The sequence below is a fragment of the Triticum dicoccoides genome, chromosome 6B, assembly GCF_002162155.2.
Source record: "Triticum dicoccoides isolate Atlit2015 ecotype Zavitan chromosome 6B, WEW_v2.0, whole genome shotgun sequence".
Classification (NCBI taxonomy): domain Eukaryota; kingdom Viridiplantae; phylum Streptophyta; class Magnoliopsida; order Poales; family Poaceae; genus Triticum; species Triticum dicoccoides.
In genome coordinates this window covers 441929401-441946543 of record NC_041391.1, presented here as the reverse complement: position 1 = coordinate 441946543, position 17143 = coordinate 441929401, and the positions used below count along the sequence as shown (strand labels likewise).

Genomic DNA, 17143 nt, shown 5'->3' with positions numbered 1-17143 from the left:
AATCCTAGAGATTTACGGTCCTTCCATTATACCAGAAAACTGCACTTAGTGCCCTTTGAAAAGAATTGACTAGTGCGTGTGGTATATTGGTACTGCGATTGTTCAGCATTATTCTCACCGCTGTTTTTTTGTTGTTGTAATGTGCTGTTACTATCCCCTTGTCAATCTTTATTTTTCTTATGGTTTCTGAATTTGATCACTTCAGGTTGTACTTAGAACGGCATGATCTTTGCCTTCCCATTGGGAGGGTGAGAAGCAACCAAGTATGGCTTCAAGGGCGATCATTAGGAGAAGGAAACGTCTTTTGGATAATGTTAACACACCTATCCTGTCATCATCCTTCTCTACCTTCCAGCATGGGGCATTTGGTTTCAAGGCTCAGCCAAGAATAGCGCCACAATTTCTCGAGCAAAGCTTAGGGGACTCAAAATCTGACAAGGAGAAAGAGCAGTATAATGGACGCGGAGTTTCTGCACCCGAGCTCAAATGAGCTCGGGTGAACAGTAAAATCAAAACTAAATCAATTTTTTTAAAAAAAAATCCAATTTTTTTTGGGAGAAACATTGACAAAAGTTCTAAGTGCTTGCAAAAATTCGCCATGAAATCACATTTCTAGAAGGCGTGGCAAAAAAACAAAATCAGTACTCTGAAAAAGCTACTTTCAAAAGCATTTTGGAGCACTGAATTTGTTTTTTTTTACCACGCTTTACAGGAATGTGATTTCATGATGAATTTTTGCAAGCACTTAGAACTTTTGTCAATGTTTCTCCCAAAAAAAATTGGAATTTTTTGAAATTTTTTTTATTTTTTTTTTGATTTTACTGTTCACCGAGCTCAAATGAGCTCGGGAGCAGAAAGGCACTTTCGCAGTATAATGTGAATTTGACAAAGGGTGGTCTGCTAGGTCTTGGTAATGGGTTTCCGCAGCGACCAGCTCATGTGATTTCTCTTCATGGTTATGGAATTGGAAGAAGTAATGAATTTGCATTGCCTTTTGGAGCTAGAGGTTTGTTGCAGTCAATCCGCAGAGCATCAACCGCAACTGCTGGGCAACCTAAGTTGGATACCGAAGAAGAACAGAGTGAGGATCAGAAGCAGAATAAAAAGAAAAAGGAGGCATCCCCAGAAGAATGTGACCAGGCTGTGGAAGGCCTAAGCACAGCAAAAGCTAGAGCCAAAGCCAAGCAGGTGCAAGAATCTCTAAAGGCTAGCCGATCAATCGTACAAAAATTCTGGGCAAGGCTTCTGGGTATTGGCCCTGCTCTCCGAGCTATTGCTTCAATGAGTAGGTCTGTATCGTCTTCCTTGAACTCAAACTTATGACTTTTGATACAAGATATTGTTTTCTGCCCCATTTTTCCGGTGTTCTAAACATATGCAACCTATCTCTGTGTAGAGCTGACTGGGCTGTAAAGCTGAAGCATGGGAAGGATGAATTTATTTCTAGACTGCAGCATTACTGGTTAGGAACAAAGCTACTTTGGGCAGATGTTAGGATTTCATCAAGATTGCTGGTGAAGCTTGCTGGTGGAAAGAGCCTGTCAAGGAGAGAGAGGCAACAACTCACCCGTACAACAGCTGATATCTTCAGGCTGGTACCTGTTGCTGTGTTTATCATTGTTCCGTTCATGGAATTCTTATTGCCGGTGTTTCTCAAGTTGTTTCCAAACATGCTGCCATCCACTTTTCAAGACAAGATGAAAGAAGAGGTTTGTGATGCAACAATAATAATTACTAAGTGCACTTGTATGATTATACTGTTTAGCTATTACATTTCTAAGCATTCTATTATGCCACCATGTATGTCACAACTTATGATGCATGGGTTACCTGCCCTGTGTTAAGCAGATGTGCATGTGCAGCATATCATCATTCTGGTTCCATGGTTTGTTGACCCTGCTGTTCATGATATGACAGATTTCTGTGTATTAATGTTTGAATTGATCTCGTAGTTACATTTCTATACGAACCACAAACATTGTTACTTTGCAAATTGGTTGGCTCAAGAACGTAGTTCATGTTCTGATGCAGGAAGCGTTGAAAAGGAAACTGAAAGCAAGGATGGAGTATGCAAAGTTTCTGCTAGATCCTGCTTAAGAATTGGCAAAGGAAGTCAAAGCATTATGCAGTGGAGAAACTAAACAGACCGCTGAAGATCTGGACGAATTTTTAAACAAGGTATCAGTTATATATAACATCCTTGTGTGAATAGTTTTATAATGTATACTATGAATTTCCTTGTACGATATTCTCTTGGATAATTTACTTTAAACTGCAATATGGGCAGGATGTCACCAATGTTGGAGATGAAGGTGGTTTTGCTCCTAACATTCAGGTATATCCCTGTTCTCAGAGCTTTGATTTCCTTGCTTTGTTATGTCTTGGTGTTTTAACGACAGCTGTTGACTGTCATGGTTTAATGTGTAAAACTACTGTGTTGCTCTGAATTGAAAGTCAACGTATCTGGGTTGTGATCTGAGTTCCTTTTGTTTTCTGACATTGTAGGAGAACAAGGAGGGCCTTGAACTCTTGAAGACTGCAATTGAAAAGGCTGGATACACTGGCAAAGTTGTCATTGGAATGGATGTTGCTGCTTCAGAGTTCTACAATGACAAGGACAAAACCTATGACCTCAACTTCAAGGAAGAGGTAGTCCCACCATTAATTTTAGTAAAGAATTTTTCATCTTTTCAGGAGCATTGTTAACATTGGCTCCCCTTGCTGTAGAACAATGATGATTCGCTGAAGATATCTGGAGATAACCTGAAGAATGTATACAAGTCATTTGTGAGTGAGTACCCCATTGGCTTGATTAAGGATCCAGTTGAACAAGATGACTGGATGCACTATGCTAAGATGACTGAGGAGGAGAGTCTTGATTATGACTTTCTAGTCAATAACCAAATGGTGAGTGATTGTGTTCTGTTGTGTAGGTGGACACTTCCATTTTGTTGGATCACTGTAACTAATCTATTGTGCCGTTCATTATCAGGATCATGTGCTCAAAGCATCCAGCCAAGCTAAACCGGAAATGACACCATACAAAAGGAAAGTGTTCCAAAATGGCCGAACTTTCTCTTCAATTGGACCGGAACCGGAGCTGGAAGTTCCGGTTGTTAAACAATTGATGTAAGTTACAAACAAATCAATAGTTCTCTCTCTCTGCCCAAGCTCTATGTTTTAAACATTATTTGCTACTTTGTCCTGGTGTGCTACTGTTTCAAGGATCTGATTGTTGCATGCTTTATTACTAAAGAGCCACACTTATATCTGTATGCTCGGAACTCTGCATTGCACCGCTAAAAGTTCTGCCATCACAGGATGATAGCAGTCCAGATTACTTGCATAAATGACTCTAGTATCACTAGTCGAGCAACTAAAATTTTCACACTTTCTGCATACAGGTGTATGCACCCTTAGATATTTGAAGCATCTCATAAACAATGCAAGTAAACAAAAATGATTTTGCTGCAGCTGTTTGCATGGTAGTTCAAAGCAATAAGAGTTAGCTGAAACCATCCTCTGTTGCCCCCCTTAGTTTAGTGGAATATATGAGTATATTTCTGTTATTTTGCTCCGTGAAGTTATCTCGGCATCCATGTGAAAATATATTTGAGCAGGTGAGACTAGTTAAGAGTCATTTCATATTTTTAATTGCAAAACACAGGTAGTAAGAGAATATAACTGACTGGTGAAGATTCTCTCTAAACAGAACTGATTGGTGAAGAGTTGGGACTTGGGACTAGTTAAAGATTCGTTTTAAATTCTGTCTTTGGCTGTGACGCTAATTTTACTAATGGGATTTTAATCCCATTTATCAGTTAAAGACGATAATAACTACGCATATTAGCGCTTCTCTTTGCAACTGGTAATGAATTAAAGTCCCTCCATCCAATTTGAAAATTTTGGTTTGGTAGAGAGTATTTACTGCCTTTGTCTCCCTCTGTCCCATAATATATTGGATGTAATAAGATCTTATATTATGGGACAGAGGGAGTACTACATAAGAGTAATTTACCATATGCCAAATGTCTGCATGGAGGGTAGAGGGGTGAATGCGTGAAGCATGGCTGGTGAACTGACCATATACAGTGTGTACTGTAATTATTTTCTCTCTCTGAGCCACTGAAGTAGCATTATTTGGAAGAATACTGTGGCTTCCTATCTCTTCTAGTATCAGAGAGTAGATCAGTAATGTATGTCTTTTTATTAACAGATTTTGTGATGATTATGAAGCACAGAGATGGCCACTCTTTCCCCTTAAGGATTGTTTACTTGCTGGTGCTATTCTTAAGCCAATTTCACTAGGTGGACTCTTTCGGAAAGTGGACCTACAGGTATTTGGCAATTCAGTGTTAGGCGAATTGGGTTCTGATCTTCTTCGACATGGCTCTGGCCTTGTTACAGTCAACATGATGAGGGGGGTTAATGTCAGTCAGCTACTCAAAATGGACAATATCCTATGGTCACCCTCGCACAGGGGGATCATGTTTAAAAGCACATGTATAACAGATGAGGAGAAAGATGAGGAGAAAGATGAGGAGAACTCTATGGAATGCCCATACAATGCTCTCCGGGTATTGTTCAATGAATGTCTGGAAGCATCCAGAGGACAGACGGCAGAGTTTCTGAGAACTCCGCTGGATGTTAAACATTTATTATTCTATCTGGAGTATGCTAAGTCTGTGGACAAACGACTGATCAATAATCATTCAGCGATCAGGTTTCCTGGTGATCGGATTGATAGGAATGCAGCTGCCAACCGTTTCCTGCGACATACAGTTGCCAACAGGCTCAAAAGAATGCGGTCTGGATATTGTCCAGACTCCATTGGTGCCTATAAATTAGAATCTCGTGTGAATCTAGTGTTCAGCGACCTATCTGAAGTGTTCCCGAATAAGTTATTTGATCTGGAGGGCCTGCACCCACTTGTCAATTACTGGGTACGGGAGGGACAAGCACTTCGTGGTATAAAAAAAACAACAGATAGAGCTCCACTTGAAAGGCCGCTTTCTGCGGATGGGAAGAAGATCATGGTTAACAGTAATGAGGAAAAGGTCGAGCTGGGAAAGATATATGTTGCCCTGCATAGGGATCCTTTTGAGCACTTATATGGTCCCGCTCGTTTATGGCAAAGTGAGTATAAGGTTTACGATGTGGAGGAGTTGATCAACAAGGTTGATCCTGGGTATGGTCCTGTGCTCGAAGAGTCTTTTTTGAGGCACGGGTTTTGGCCAGAGTTGGATATGGATCAAAACAGACCCCGACATTGTTATTATACCGATGTAAGCTGGGAACGGATTCCTAGGGAGGAGTAAAGTGATGACTTGAGAGATCACTAGCAGTTGTTTTTTCCTTTTGTTTAACGGACAGTCAGAAGCGTTGGGCTTCCTAATTGTAAGGCGATCACTAGTGTTTACTTGTTCGTAACTTTGCATATGTCGAAGCAGAACGAATGTTAGAATTTGTGCTGAGTATTTGGAGCCAATGTTGGCCTTTACTTTACTTTGTTATTCGGAGAATGTGCATTTTGGTGATGGGTGTGTAGTTAATTGAAGTGAGTTTGAATGCTTGATTGCACCAATAGAAATACATCCAATTAATCGATGAGAAAAAAATTAAACTGGTAACCAGCACGGCTAGATTGCTGGGAGCTGACCACGGACAGAGCCGGAGGCGTTCTTGGCGAGGATTGACGCCAGGCGTCCTTGCCCCTGCACTATTGTTAGTTCAATTGAAGTTGACGACCGCAGCCAGCACGGTGCAGGTGTCGGCGAGTATGCGCGCGAGGTGATGAGGATTGAATGCCCTGGCCCCTGGGCATAATCGCGAGTAGGATAGCCTGCGCTGGCGTTCTTGGTGCCGCCGCAGACGGACCTGCTGCTCTCCGGGTTCTACCGGGCCGGCGACGCCAACGCCTTCGACGGCGATGGCCACATCGAGCTGGTCTGCTCGCCCAACAATCCCGACGGTGCCATCCGCGAGGCCGTCCTGAGCTCCGAGTCCGGCAAGGCGATCCACGACCTTGTGTACTACTGGCCTCAGTGCACGCCCATCACCGGCGCTGCCGCCCACGACATCATGCTCTTCACCATGTCCAAGATCACCGCTGTGTTGGCGTACTGGCTTCGCCCTAGCTCCCCGGTGCCCTCTCCCACTCTCTGCTCGCCTCTCTCTCTTACACACCGGAGAAGAAAGGAGGAAGAAGATAGCACAGTGGACACGAGAGGATTTTCCCGGCGCACGTACGCCCGCCGCAACCACGGCAATTCCTTTCCTCAAGCACAAACTCAAGCCGCCTCAGCTGTTACAACTGTCACCGCACGGCTTTATACCCGAGCCAGCGCCTTAGGCACACACCCACGACTCCACTCGCCGATCGTGCCCACGCTCTGCCCGCTCTGGCCGCGCCCGCGACACGCTCCGACGCGCGCGACTTGCGGTGAGCTCCAACAGAACGAACACGATGCCAACAACCTAGGCCTACACACATGCACACGGTGTACTCGTGCACGGACACCCCTGTGCACCACACACACGCACACACCCACACTGGCCACGGACCCGACACGACCCGGTCTGCATCCGACACGTCCGGCGCGCGCACGCACACGCACCCGACGCGCACCCGACTCGCTTGGCCGTGGCTCATTTCCAACACTCACCCCCTAAGCCGCGGCTCAGAGGAGTCCTGGCTCATAGTCGTCACCGATCGCTGCCACGAGCGCATGCTCCACCCCCGGCGCCTTCCGCGGTTTGGTGCACTCCCGCTTGAAGTGGCCCCGCTGCCCGCAGTTGTAGCAGCGGCCACGATGCCTTCCTCCGCCGCCTGCTGCCGTGCTTCCAGCGCCGTCGTCGTCGTGGTCGAAGCCGCTTCCGCCCTGCTGTCGCTCTTGCGCCGCCCACTGAGCAGCGATGAGCATGAGCTGCTCGCCCGCCCGCTCCCCGCCGGCCTGCACGCACCGCTGCGTTCGCTCTTCAAACGTCTTCAGCGCTCGAGTGCCTCCTCAAACACCATATCTTCGATGTCGCAAAACTGTTCGATTCCAGCCACCGCGGTGTACAGCCGGTCCGGTACGTTGTCGAGCAGTTTTTTCACCATGGCGGCGTAGTCCAGCATAGCTCCGAGCGCCGCGTACCTTGCCGCCATGTTGTTGATCTTGCGTGCGTACACATCGAGCTCATCGCCGTCCTCCGTCCGCAGGCGGCCGAACTCGCCGCAGAGTCGTGAGCTGCGCCGCCTGCACCCGATCGGCGCCGACGAAGCGCACCTTAAGGGCGTCCCACACCTCCTTCGCAGTGGGCTTTGTCGCCACCTGCAGCAGTATCTCCCCCGACAGCGCGCCCAGCAGCGCGCCCAGCAATGGCTTTTTGATCTTCTGGAGAGATTTGCTGGCCTTTTGATCTTCTGGAGAGATTCCAATCTCTCCAGAAGATCAAAAAGCCATTGCTTTGCATTTCGCATGTGCTTCTTACGCAGTTTGAATCCCATATTGGTGTTTAATGGGGTCCCACACAGCTGAGGCAAATTGACACATCAAAAAGCAGTGCTCAACCTTCTCCAATTTACCACAAAAACAGCAACAGGAACATGCTGGGATATTTCTTCGTTGCAGCTGTTGTCCTGTTGGTAAACAATCATGTGCAATACGCCACAGTACTCGTCATCTTACTTGGTGCCTTGATCGACCACAGTTTTTTCCACTGCTTTGCTGTGCAATGATGATCAGATATTGTACCTGCACCGACCCGGCTCCTTGCAAGAAAAAAGGACTCCGACCGAGCCTAATTGTAAGCCGACTTAACTGAATATGTACCACTCTTTGTAAATGGCCAGATAGCAAATCATCACATTCAGAATTAGCAACATGAATTTTCAATATCTTGGCTGCATTTTTCGGTTGAAAGAAAGCATTAACAGTATCTACCTCCCAACTTCGTGTATCAGGACTAATCAGGGCATCCATAGTCTGACGATCAAGCAATGGTAAGATGGGGTTTCACAAGACCAAAAAGTTCATCAGCAACCCACTTGTCATTCTGAATTTGAACAAATTTTCCATTCCCCATTCCCACATCACCCTTTTTTCTAGAAGCTTCTTACCATGCAGAATGCTACGCCAAGTATAGGAAGCTGAGCGCGGACAGCTAGCATGCCAGAAATCAGTAAATGGGAAATGGCGTCCTTTAAGAACTCTTGCACAAAAGTGTCAAGTTCAGTCAGAAGACGCCAACCTTGACGGCCTAACATGGCTTGGTTGAACAACTGGAGATCGTAAAACCAAGGCCGCCGAGATACTTAGGAGAGGAGAGCCAGCCCCATGATCTCCAATGCATTTTCTTTTTACCATTTCCAAAACCCCACCAAGCATCAACAATGTACTTCCTCATCTTTTCGCAAGTCGTACCTGGAATTTGAAAGCAGCTCATAATAAAAGTTGGGATGGCTTGAATCACGGCTTTCAACCGAATTTCTTCCCCGCTCTATACAATGGTCGGTCAGTGCCATTTTTAATTCTTTTCCACACCCTTTCCAGCAAGAACTTAAATGTATCAGTAGGACATCGTCCTACATTAGTTGGCATGCCCAAGTAGGTGTCTTTCAAAGCCTCATTTTGAACATCAAGAGTTGCCATCACGTGACTCCTTGTATTGTAAGGACAGTGTGAACCAAAGAAGATTGAGGACTTTGAAAAATTCACCTTCTGCCCAGAACCTTCACAATAAAGCTGGAGTATAGACCTTAAAGCCATAACACTTCTGTGATCACTCTTTGCGACACCAGAGGGCCAAGTCTACCATTGCGCAAACCCTTTAGTTCGCCATCAGCTTCTTTCCATTTCAAGAGACCTTCGGTGCATAACAGAAACAGATAAGCACTGATGGGATCTCCCTGACAAATGCCCATAGAAGGAACAATAGGACCAGTTAAATCACCATTCACCTTCACAGCATATCTTCCTTGTGTCATGCATCTCATAACAGTGTCGATCCACGAAGAAGAAAACCAAGCTTTACCAAGCAACCCCTAAGATAGGACCACTCCACACGGCCATAGGCCTTCTTCATATCAATCTTCATAGAAAAGTAAGGCTTTTTAAATGATGTCTTCGTATAGTGTGCAGAAACTCATAAGCAACAAGGGCGTTATCAGTAATCAGGCGCCCAGGCACAAAGGCACTCTGACTTTCAACACAATATCATTCAGAAAGACTTTTAGGCGGTTAGCTAGGACCTTGGAGGTGGCAATTTCCGAGGCTGGCAAGTGTGACTTTCACCCGCATGTCCTCGATCACCTATCAGGTGGTTTCGACTACACATGGCATAGTCTACCAGCTCGTGGAAGATCTGGAGGAATCCTTCTTGGGATAATGACAACAACCATGGAATTGTTGGCTTTTTCGATCAGTGAATTTCATATAAAATTTCACCTGCGGAATAGAGCTGACAATTTTACATGGACTCTTGTCGCTCTCCATGGGGCTACGCAAGATGAGCATAAATCTGCTTTCCTTCGGGAATTGGTTTACCTGGCTAAGTGTTGGGGATATGACTATTTGTGTAAGCCGCCCAGGAGGGGCCGGGTTACGCAAGGAGTACTCATCAGAGGAAGCCCCAGACCAAGCATGAAGATGGCGGTTCAATAAAGAGCTTAAGGCCCACGGGCGGCTTAAGCCCATTATAGTAAACCGCCATGATGGCATGACTTGTAACGTAAGGTAGATTTAACTGGTCACCGAGCCGGACTCTGTTTATAAGCCGGCCGGGACTCTGTAAGCCGCAGGGTGTCAACCCGTGTATATAAGGGGACGACCTGCGGGCGACTTAGGGCAAGAAACAACTCATCGAGAACCGGGCATAGCGTATCTCGCTCCCTGGTTATCGAAACATCAATACCAACCCAACTAGACGTAGGCCTTACCTTCACCGTAATGGGCCGAACTAGTATAAACCCTCTCGTGTCCCTTGTCCCGATTTAACCCCTTCAAGCTTCCTAGTTGCGATGGCTCCACAACTAAGTCCTTTCACGAGGACATCTGACGTGACTATTCCATGACAGTTGGCGCCCACCGTGGGGCCAGCGCACGGTGGATTTGAGTTCTTGAAGGGCAGCTTCGAAGGGCTCAAGGGGTACGTAGTGGGCCGGATGACCAAGAGTCGTCGCGGCAAGATCTACATCGACGACGAAGGCTGGGGTCCCGACGCCGGCTCAATTGAGTACGGATACCGGGTCCCCTTCGACGGAATCCACGTCTTCATCGGCCGGACCGGTGAGCCGGGCCCTGAGCCGGACAACTGCATCGACCTCGTCGAGACGGCTCAGCGTGCGAGGAAGACCCGGACTCAGCCGGTCATGAGGCGTGTCTTCGTGGGCTGTGTCCACGGAGAGGAACTTTCTGGATCTGAAGATGGGGGTGAGACGGCCGTCCTTTCAGACGGTGATTCGTCCGCTGGCTCAACAGATTCGTTGTATCAGGTACAAGACGGCGCGCTCGGGGGCTGTTCCGATGGCATCAGTATTTCGGACCCCGATGAGCCGCCAAGATGGGCCAGAATCTTCATGGCTGGAACTCAGCCCGGTTCAAACTCTACAGCAGTCGCAGCGATCACGTCCGGATCAGGAGCAGCCGGGGCAGGCGGCCCCGTGCGCCCACCGACTCAGGTGCTGATGGATCTCATGGACAAGCTTACGGCCGTGTTAACCGCCACGGTTATTCCCGCAGACAAAGATGAGCATGATGCAGTGGTTGCACAGGTGCGTGAGGAGATAACTCAGGCCAAGGAGGCTTTGGCAGCTGAGGATACTAGACTAGCTGCAGAGCGGGCGGCTCTCGACGCTCGGGCACAGCGCTTGCAGTCAGAAGCTTATCAGCTCACGATGAGCTTAAATGCATCCAATGAAGTAATGCGGAGGAGACATCAGAAAACGCAGTCTCGTTTACCTCCGAATTACGACCCCCGGGTTCTCTTTGCTACACCCGGAGCCGGCCCCAGTAACCCGCCAGAGGCCGATCGGCTTATGACAGCCGGAACAGGAGGACCGGCTCAGCCTCGGGATATGGTGCCGCCTCACGTAAGCATGCCACCGCCACATTATGTGCCGATTCCACCGGGTCACTTTTCCAACCCCATGGAGAATTTAATCGCAGCTTCAGCGCGTTTAGCGGCTCTTCCTATGGAAGGTGATGACCCGACGGCAGTGGAAACCCGGAGGGTCAGAGGGCTCCTCCAGACAGCCCTGGCTCAGCAGGAGACCTATTCTTACAGTCGGGACAGGATTCATTCAACTCCCCCGCCTTGGGTAGCACCACCTCGCCAGAACCGGAGCCCGAGTTACAACAGACGCATGGAGTCGGAAGCCTTGTCAAGCAATGCCCAACAACGTAACCAGCCCGGGGGCTATAATCCGGCGTAGGACCAAGTACGTCAGGAGAATGATCACCCGGTGTATCCAATGACATCTGTTGAGGCGGGAGTAGCCACTAGAACCGGCGGAGTCCCTTGCCTGGTGCCGGCTCTGCGCGATGTACGTCTGCCCAAGGACTTCAAGGGACCTCGAAAGGTACCAAATTACACGGCTGATTTACAACCCGGGGCGTGGATCGAGAGTTATGAGATGGCCATGGAGCTGCTAGAGGTCAGTGACGCGGCAATGGCTAAGTATTTCACCATGATGTTAGATGGAACAGCCCGGTCTTGGCTGAAGGGCTTACCACCCAATTCCATTGGTTCATGGGGCGATTTAAAGGCCCGGTTCATCCAGAACTTCAAGGACACCTGTAAGCAATCTATGTCGATTGTAGACTTGACGGATTGCAAGCAAGAGGAAGGTGAATCCACCACCCATTGGGTACGCCGGGTCAAGGAGATAATTCATTCCTCCGATAAGATGGATGCCGGTTCTGCGGTTCTTATGCTGGAGAAAAATTGCCGTTTTGAGCCGCTGAGGCAGAAGCTAGGGCGCCTTAAACGTGACCTCACAGATATGGGTACGCTGATGGCGGCTTTAGTCAAATATGCCGATTCTGATAGTACCAAGGATCCCGCGTCTGACGATGAGAAGACAGGGAAGGGAAAAAAGAATGGCAATGGAAAGGGTCAGCAGCATAACCCAGGGAATCAAGGCGGCAATAAGCGTAAGGCGGACGGTAACCCGGAGTTTGTGGCCAATGCCAATGTACGGGGTAACAATTCGAGACGTAAGGGTAAACCACCTCGATCCGGCGGGTCAGGCCCATCTTTGGAACATCTACTCAATGAGCCCTGCCCAAGACACGACACCAGGGAGCGGCCCGCCACGCACCTATGGAAGGATTGCGCAATCATGAAGGCGTTTAAAAACTCCAACACCTTTGATGGCGGTCATGGATCTGGCGGCGGTTCAGGGGCCGGCGGTTTTCATGGCCCGGGCGGTGGCTCAAATTCCGGTTTTCAGGGGCATCCAGGTGTTAATAATCAGCAGCAATCTAGTCAAGGTGGACAGCAGCAACAGTCAGGTTATCAAAGCCATCCGAAGTAGTTGAGTGGTGGACAATATCACGTGTTTACCACTAGTTTGTGCAAACGTGACCAGAAGGTTCATAAGAGGGTTGTGAATTATGTTGAGCCGGCAGTTCCTCGTTATCTAAGGTGGTCAGAGCAGCTCATCATATGGAGCAGGGAGGATCATCCTCCGCGGGTCGATAACCCAGGTCAGTTAGCTTTGGTAGTGGCACCTCAGGTTGGTGGGTATAAGTTCACCAAGGTGCTCATGGATGGGGGTAGTAGCATCAACATCCTCTACTACGAGATCTTTCAGCGCATGGGGTTGACTGATAAAAATCTGAGAACATCCAACACTGTTTTCCATGGAGTTGTCCCTGGTAAGTTGGCTTACCCAGTTGGCAGGATTGAGCTGGAGGTGGCTTTTGGAGACGAACATGACTCCAGAGCTGAGAAGTTGACGTTTGAAGTGGTCAAGATCAGGAGCCCATACCACGCTCTGTTTGGATGGCCGGCTTATGCTAAGTTTATGGCCCGGCCATGTTACGTTTATTTACAGCTCAAGATGCCGGGTTATAAGGGCACCATCACTGTACATGGCAGCCGTAAGGTAGCATTGGAATGTGAAGAAGGTGACGCGGCTTATGCTGAGTCGGCCTGCGCAGCAGAGGAGCTTAAATTTTATCAAGATAATGTTGATTCGGCGGATATGACATCCCTGAAGAAGCCAACTACAAAGCACGACCCGGCGTCAAAGTTTAAATCGGCAGCTGAGACAAAGCTTGTTGATTTTACCCCGGGTGACTCTTCTAAACATTTCAGCATCAGCAGCAACTTGGATCCCAAATAGGAAAGTGCGCTCATCGAGTTCATCCGTGAGAACCGGGACATCTTTGCATGGAAACCCTCTGACATGCCGGGTGTACCGAGAGAACTCGCTGAGCACACTCTCAATATTGATCCAAAGTATAAGCCGGTCAGGCAGTTTCTTCGCCGTTTTAATGAAGAACGACGGAAGGCTATTGGGGAAGAAGTCGCCCGGCTCCTAGCGGCCGGGTTTATCATTGAAGTTTTTCACCCGGAGTGGTTGGCTAACCCGGTGCTTGTCCTCAAGAAGAACGGCACCTGGCGGATGTGTGTGGACTACACTGACTTAAACAAGGCTTGTCCAGCTGACCCTTTTGCTCTTCCCCGTATTGATCAAATCATTGATGCTACGGCGGTTTGTGAGCGTTTGAGTTTTTTTGGATGCTTACTCCGGTTATCATCATTAGATGGCAGTTGAGGACCAGGAGAAGACGGCTTTCATCACTCCGTTTGGAGCCTTCTGCTATGTGTCTATGCCATTTGGGCTCAAGAGTGCCCAGGCGACTTATCAGCGGTGCGTGCAGAACTGTTTGCACGACCAAATTGGGCGTAATGTCCATGCCTATGTGGATGACATTGTGGTGAAATCCAGAGAAAAGGAGACCTTGATATCCGACTTAAAGGAGACCTTTGATAATCTCCGGGTTTACAAGATGATGCTTAACCCGGCCAAGTGTGTGTTTGGCGTTCCTGCGGGCAAGCTCTTGGGTTTTCTAGTGTCCAACAGAGGCATCGAAGCTAACTCGGAGAAGATTAAGGCGATTACCTCCCTGGCTAAACCGGCGTGCATCAATGATGTTCAGCGACTGGCGGATCGTGTTGCCGCCTTAAGTCGATTCATAAGTCGGCTCGGTGAGAAAGCCCTCCCATTGTATCAAATGATGAAGAAAACTGACACTTTTGTCTGGAGTGAGGCCACTGATGCTGCTTTTGAGGACTTAAAGAGACAACTGTCTGAACTGCCGGTTCTCGCGGCTCTGATTGACAAAGAGCCTTTGCTGTTATATGTGGCTGCCAATTCACGAGCCGTCAGCGTTGCCATCGTGGTGGAGCGTAAGGAAGCCGGTAAGGAGCATCCGGTTCAACGGCCGGTTTAATACATCAGTGAGGTGCTCATTGAATCCAAGCAAAGGTACCCGCATTGGCAGAAGCTTGTTTACGGGGTGTTCATGGCAAACCGGAAGTTGAAGCAGTACTTTCAAAGCCACCCTATAACTGTGGTAAATTCTGCCCCTTTGGGAGACATCATTCAGAACAGGGAGGCCACAGGACGAGTCGCCAAGTGGTCCATTGAGCTTGGGCCTCACGATTTGAAGTCTCAGGCCTTGGTGGACTTCATCAATGATTGGACAGAGTTATAGGCCCCTGAGGAGAAGCCGGATAACACATACTGGACAATTCACTTTGACGGGTCCAGGCAGCTAGAAGGCTCGGGGGCTGGAGTGGTGTTGACTTCCCCTCGAGGTGACAAATTTTGTTATGTACTCCGGCTTATGTTTCCATGTACTAATAATGCAGCTGAATATGAGGCATTACTCCATGGTCTCCGGATGGCTAAGGAGATGAACTTAAGCCGGGTACGATTCTTGGGCGACTCAGATCTGGTGGCTCAACAAGTGTCAGGCAAGTGGGATTCCAAGGACCCCCTCATGGCGGCTTATCGTCGTGAGGTAGATGCTGTGGCTGGTCACTTCACAGGTTATCAAGTGGAGCACATCGATCGAAGGAAGAACGAGGCGGCTGATGCTTTAAGCCGGATGGGATCCCAACGTAAGCCGGTGCTGCCCAATACCTTTCTCGATGTGTTACATAACCCTTCTGTCAAGGTGCCTACCGAGGACGAATTAGCAGTGCCAGACCCGGAGGCACAGCTGGTGGCGGCTCTTCATGTTATCTCGAATTGGACGGTGCCTTAGTTGGCTTATATGACCCGGGGTGAATTGCCGGAGGATGAGACATTGGCGAGACAAATCGTCAGGCGCTCTAAGTCCATGACAATCGTTAACGGCGAGTCACATCACCTCAGCGTCATGGGGGCGTTTCAACTCTGCGTCTCACCTACAGAAGGCCAAGAAATACTCCGTGAGATCCATGAAGGAGATTGTGGCCATCATGCCAGGTCAAAATCCCTCGTAGCCAAGGCTTTTCGTCATGGTTTCTATTGGTTGACGGCTCATGCTGATGCGGAGGACCTGGTCAGTAAATGTGATGGGTGTCAAAAGTTCTCACGACGAGCTCATGTGCCGGCTCAAGAATTAAGGATGATCCCAATCACTTGGCCGTTTGCAGTCTGGTGGCTTGACATGGTTGGACCTTTCAAAAGGTCTAAAGACAAAAAGACACATCTACTGGTGGTAGTGGATAAGTTTACCAAGTGGGTTGAGGCAGAGCCGGTCAGTAAATGTGATGCAGCCATGGCGGTTCAGTTCATGAAAAAGGTGATATTTTGTTTTGGTTTTCCACATAGCATCATAACTGATAATGGCACTAATCTCTCTAAGGGTGCCATGGAAGAGTTCTGTCAAAGAGAACACATCCGGCTTGATGTTTCGGCCGTTGCTCATCCTCAATCCAATGGTCAAGCAGAGAGAGCTAATCAAGAGATCCTGAAAGGTATCAAACCCCGGCTCTTAGTCCCCTTACAGCGGACTCCGGGTTGTTGGGTGGAGGAGTTACCCTCCGTGTTATGGAGCATCAACACTACGCCTAACAGATCTACGGGATACACACCTTTCTTCATGGTTTATGGAGCAGAGGCGGTCCTGCCAAGTGACATCCGGCACGACTCACCCCGTGTGGCGGCTTACATTGAGGCGGATAAGGAAAAGGCTCGTCAGGATGCACTTGACTTGTTGGACGAGGAGCGAGACTTGGCAATAGCCCGCTCGGCGGTTTACCAGCAAGACCTGCGCCGCTATCACAGCCACCGGGTTAGGAGCAGAACCTTTCAGGAAGGCGACTTGGTGCTCCGGCTCATCTAGGATCAGTCTGATATGCACAATCTATCCCCGCCTTGGGAAGGGCCCTTTGTGGTCAGCAAGAATCTGCACAACGGGTCATATTATCTCATCGATATTCGAGAGCACAAGGACTCATTTAAATCGGAGGAAGAGACCCGCCGGCCGTGGAATATAGCTCATCTCCGGCCTTACTATACCTAAGTTACCAGTTTTTAAAGATAGCTTTTTATGATGTACATATTATATAAGGCAATAAAGCAGGACCTCTGTCCTTTTTCCCCATAAAGAATGTTTCATGTTTTCTTTATCAGGTGATGGACACTGCCAACAGGGGACGGATCATATTTGAATCTGGCTTTCCCTTTGGTCCGGCTTATGATCATATCTGAATCTAGCCATGGTCACTTGGGGGCTTCCTGTTCAAACATAGGTCGTATTCGAACCAAAGAGGACATAGCTGTCGATACCCACTTGATCGGCATACTGCCAAACCCATTTGGGGGCTTCCTGATCAAATTTGAATCATAGCTTAACCCCTTTGGGTCTGACGTGGATCCTATTCGAATCAGCGTCATTAAACAACTCTTATGTTCACTTGGGGGCTTCCTATTCAAACATAGGTCGTATTCGAACCAAAGAGAACATAGCTGTCGATACCCACTTGATCGGCATCGCCAAAGCCACTGGGGGCTATATGATCGTATCCGAATCTTAGCTTAACCCCTTTGGAACGGTTCTCTGATCGTATTCGAATCAGGAGCCTGTGAACATTGCAAGTATAATTATTTTAACTATCATTGAAACCTTCTTCAGGAGATGGTTCTTGATCCTTC

The 17143-nt window shown here is 48.2% G+C and overlaps 1 protein-coding gene across 1 annotated transcript; it reads left to right on the top strand.

Moving 5' to 3' along the window:
* Positions 1-758: 758 nt before the first annotated feature.
* On the top strand, positions 759-5537 carry LOC119324351. Its single transcript, XM_037598139.1, has 8 exons — positions 759-1289; positions 1397-1709; positions 2032-2178; positions 2288-2335; positions 2506-2649; positions 2728-2907; positions 2993-3129; positions 4217-5537. Exons 5-8 carry the CDS (start codon positions 2581-2583, stop codon positions 5316-5318), a joined length of 1488 nt encoding a protein of 495 aa, XP_037454036.1. The 5' UTR covers positions 759-1289; positions 1397-1709; positions 2032-2178; positions 2288-2335; positions 2506-2580; the 3' UTR covers positions 5319-5537.
* Positions 5538-17143: the final 11606 nt, after the last annotated feature.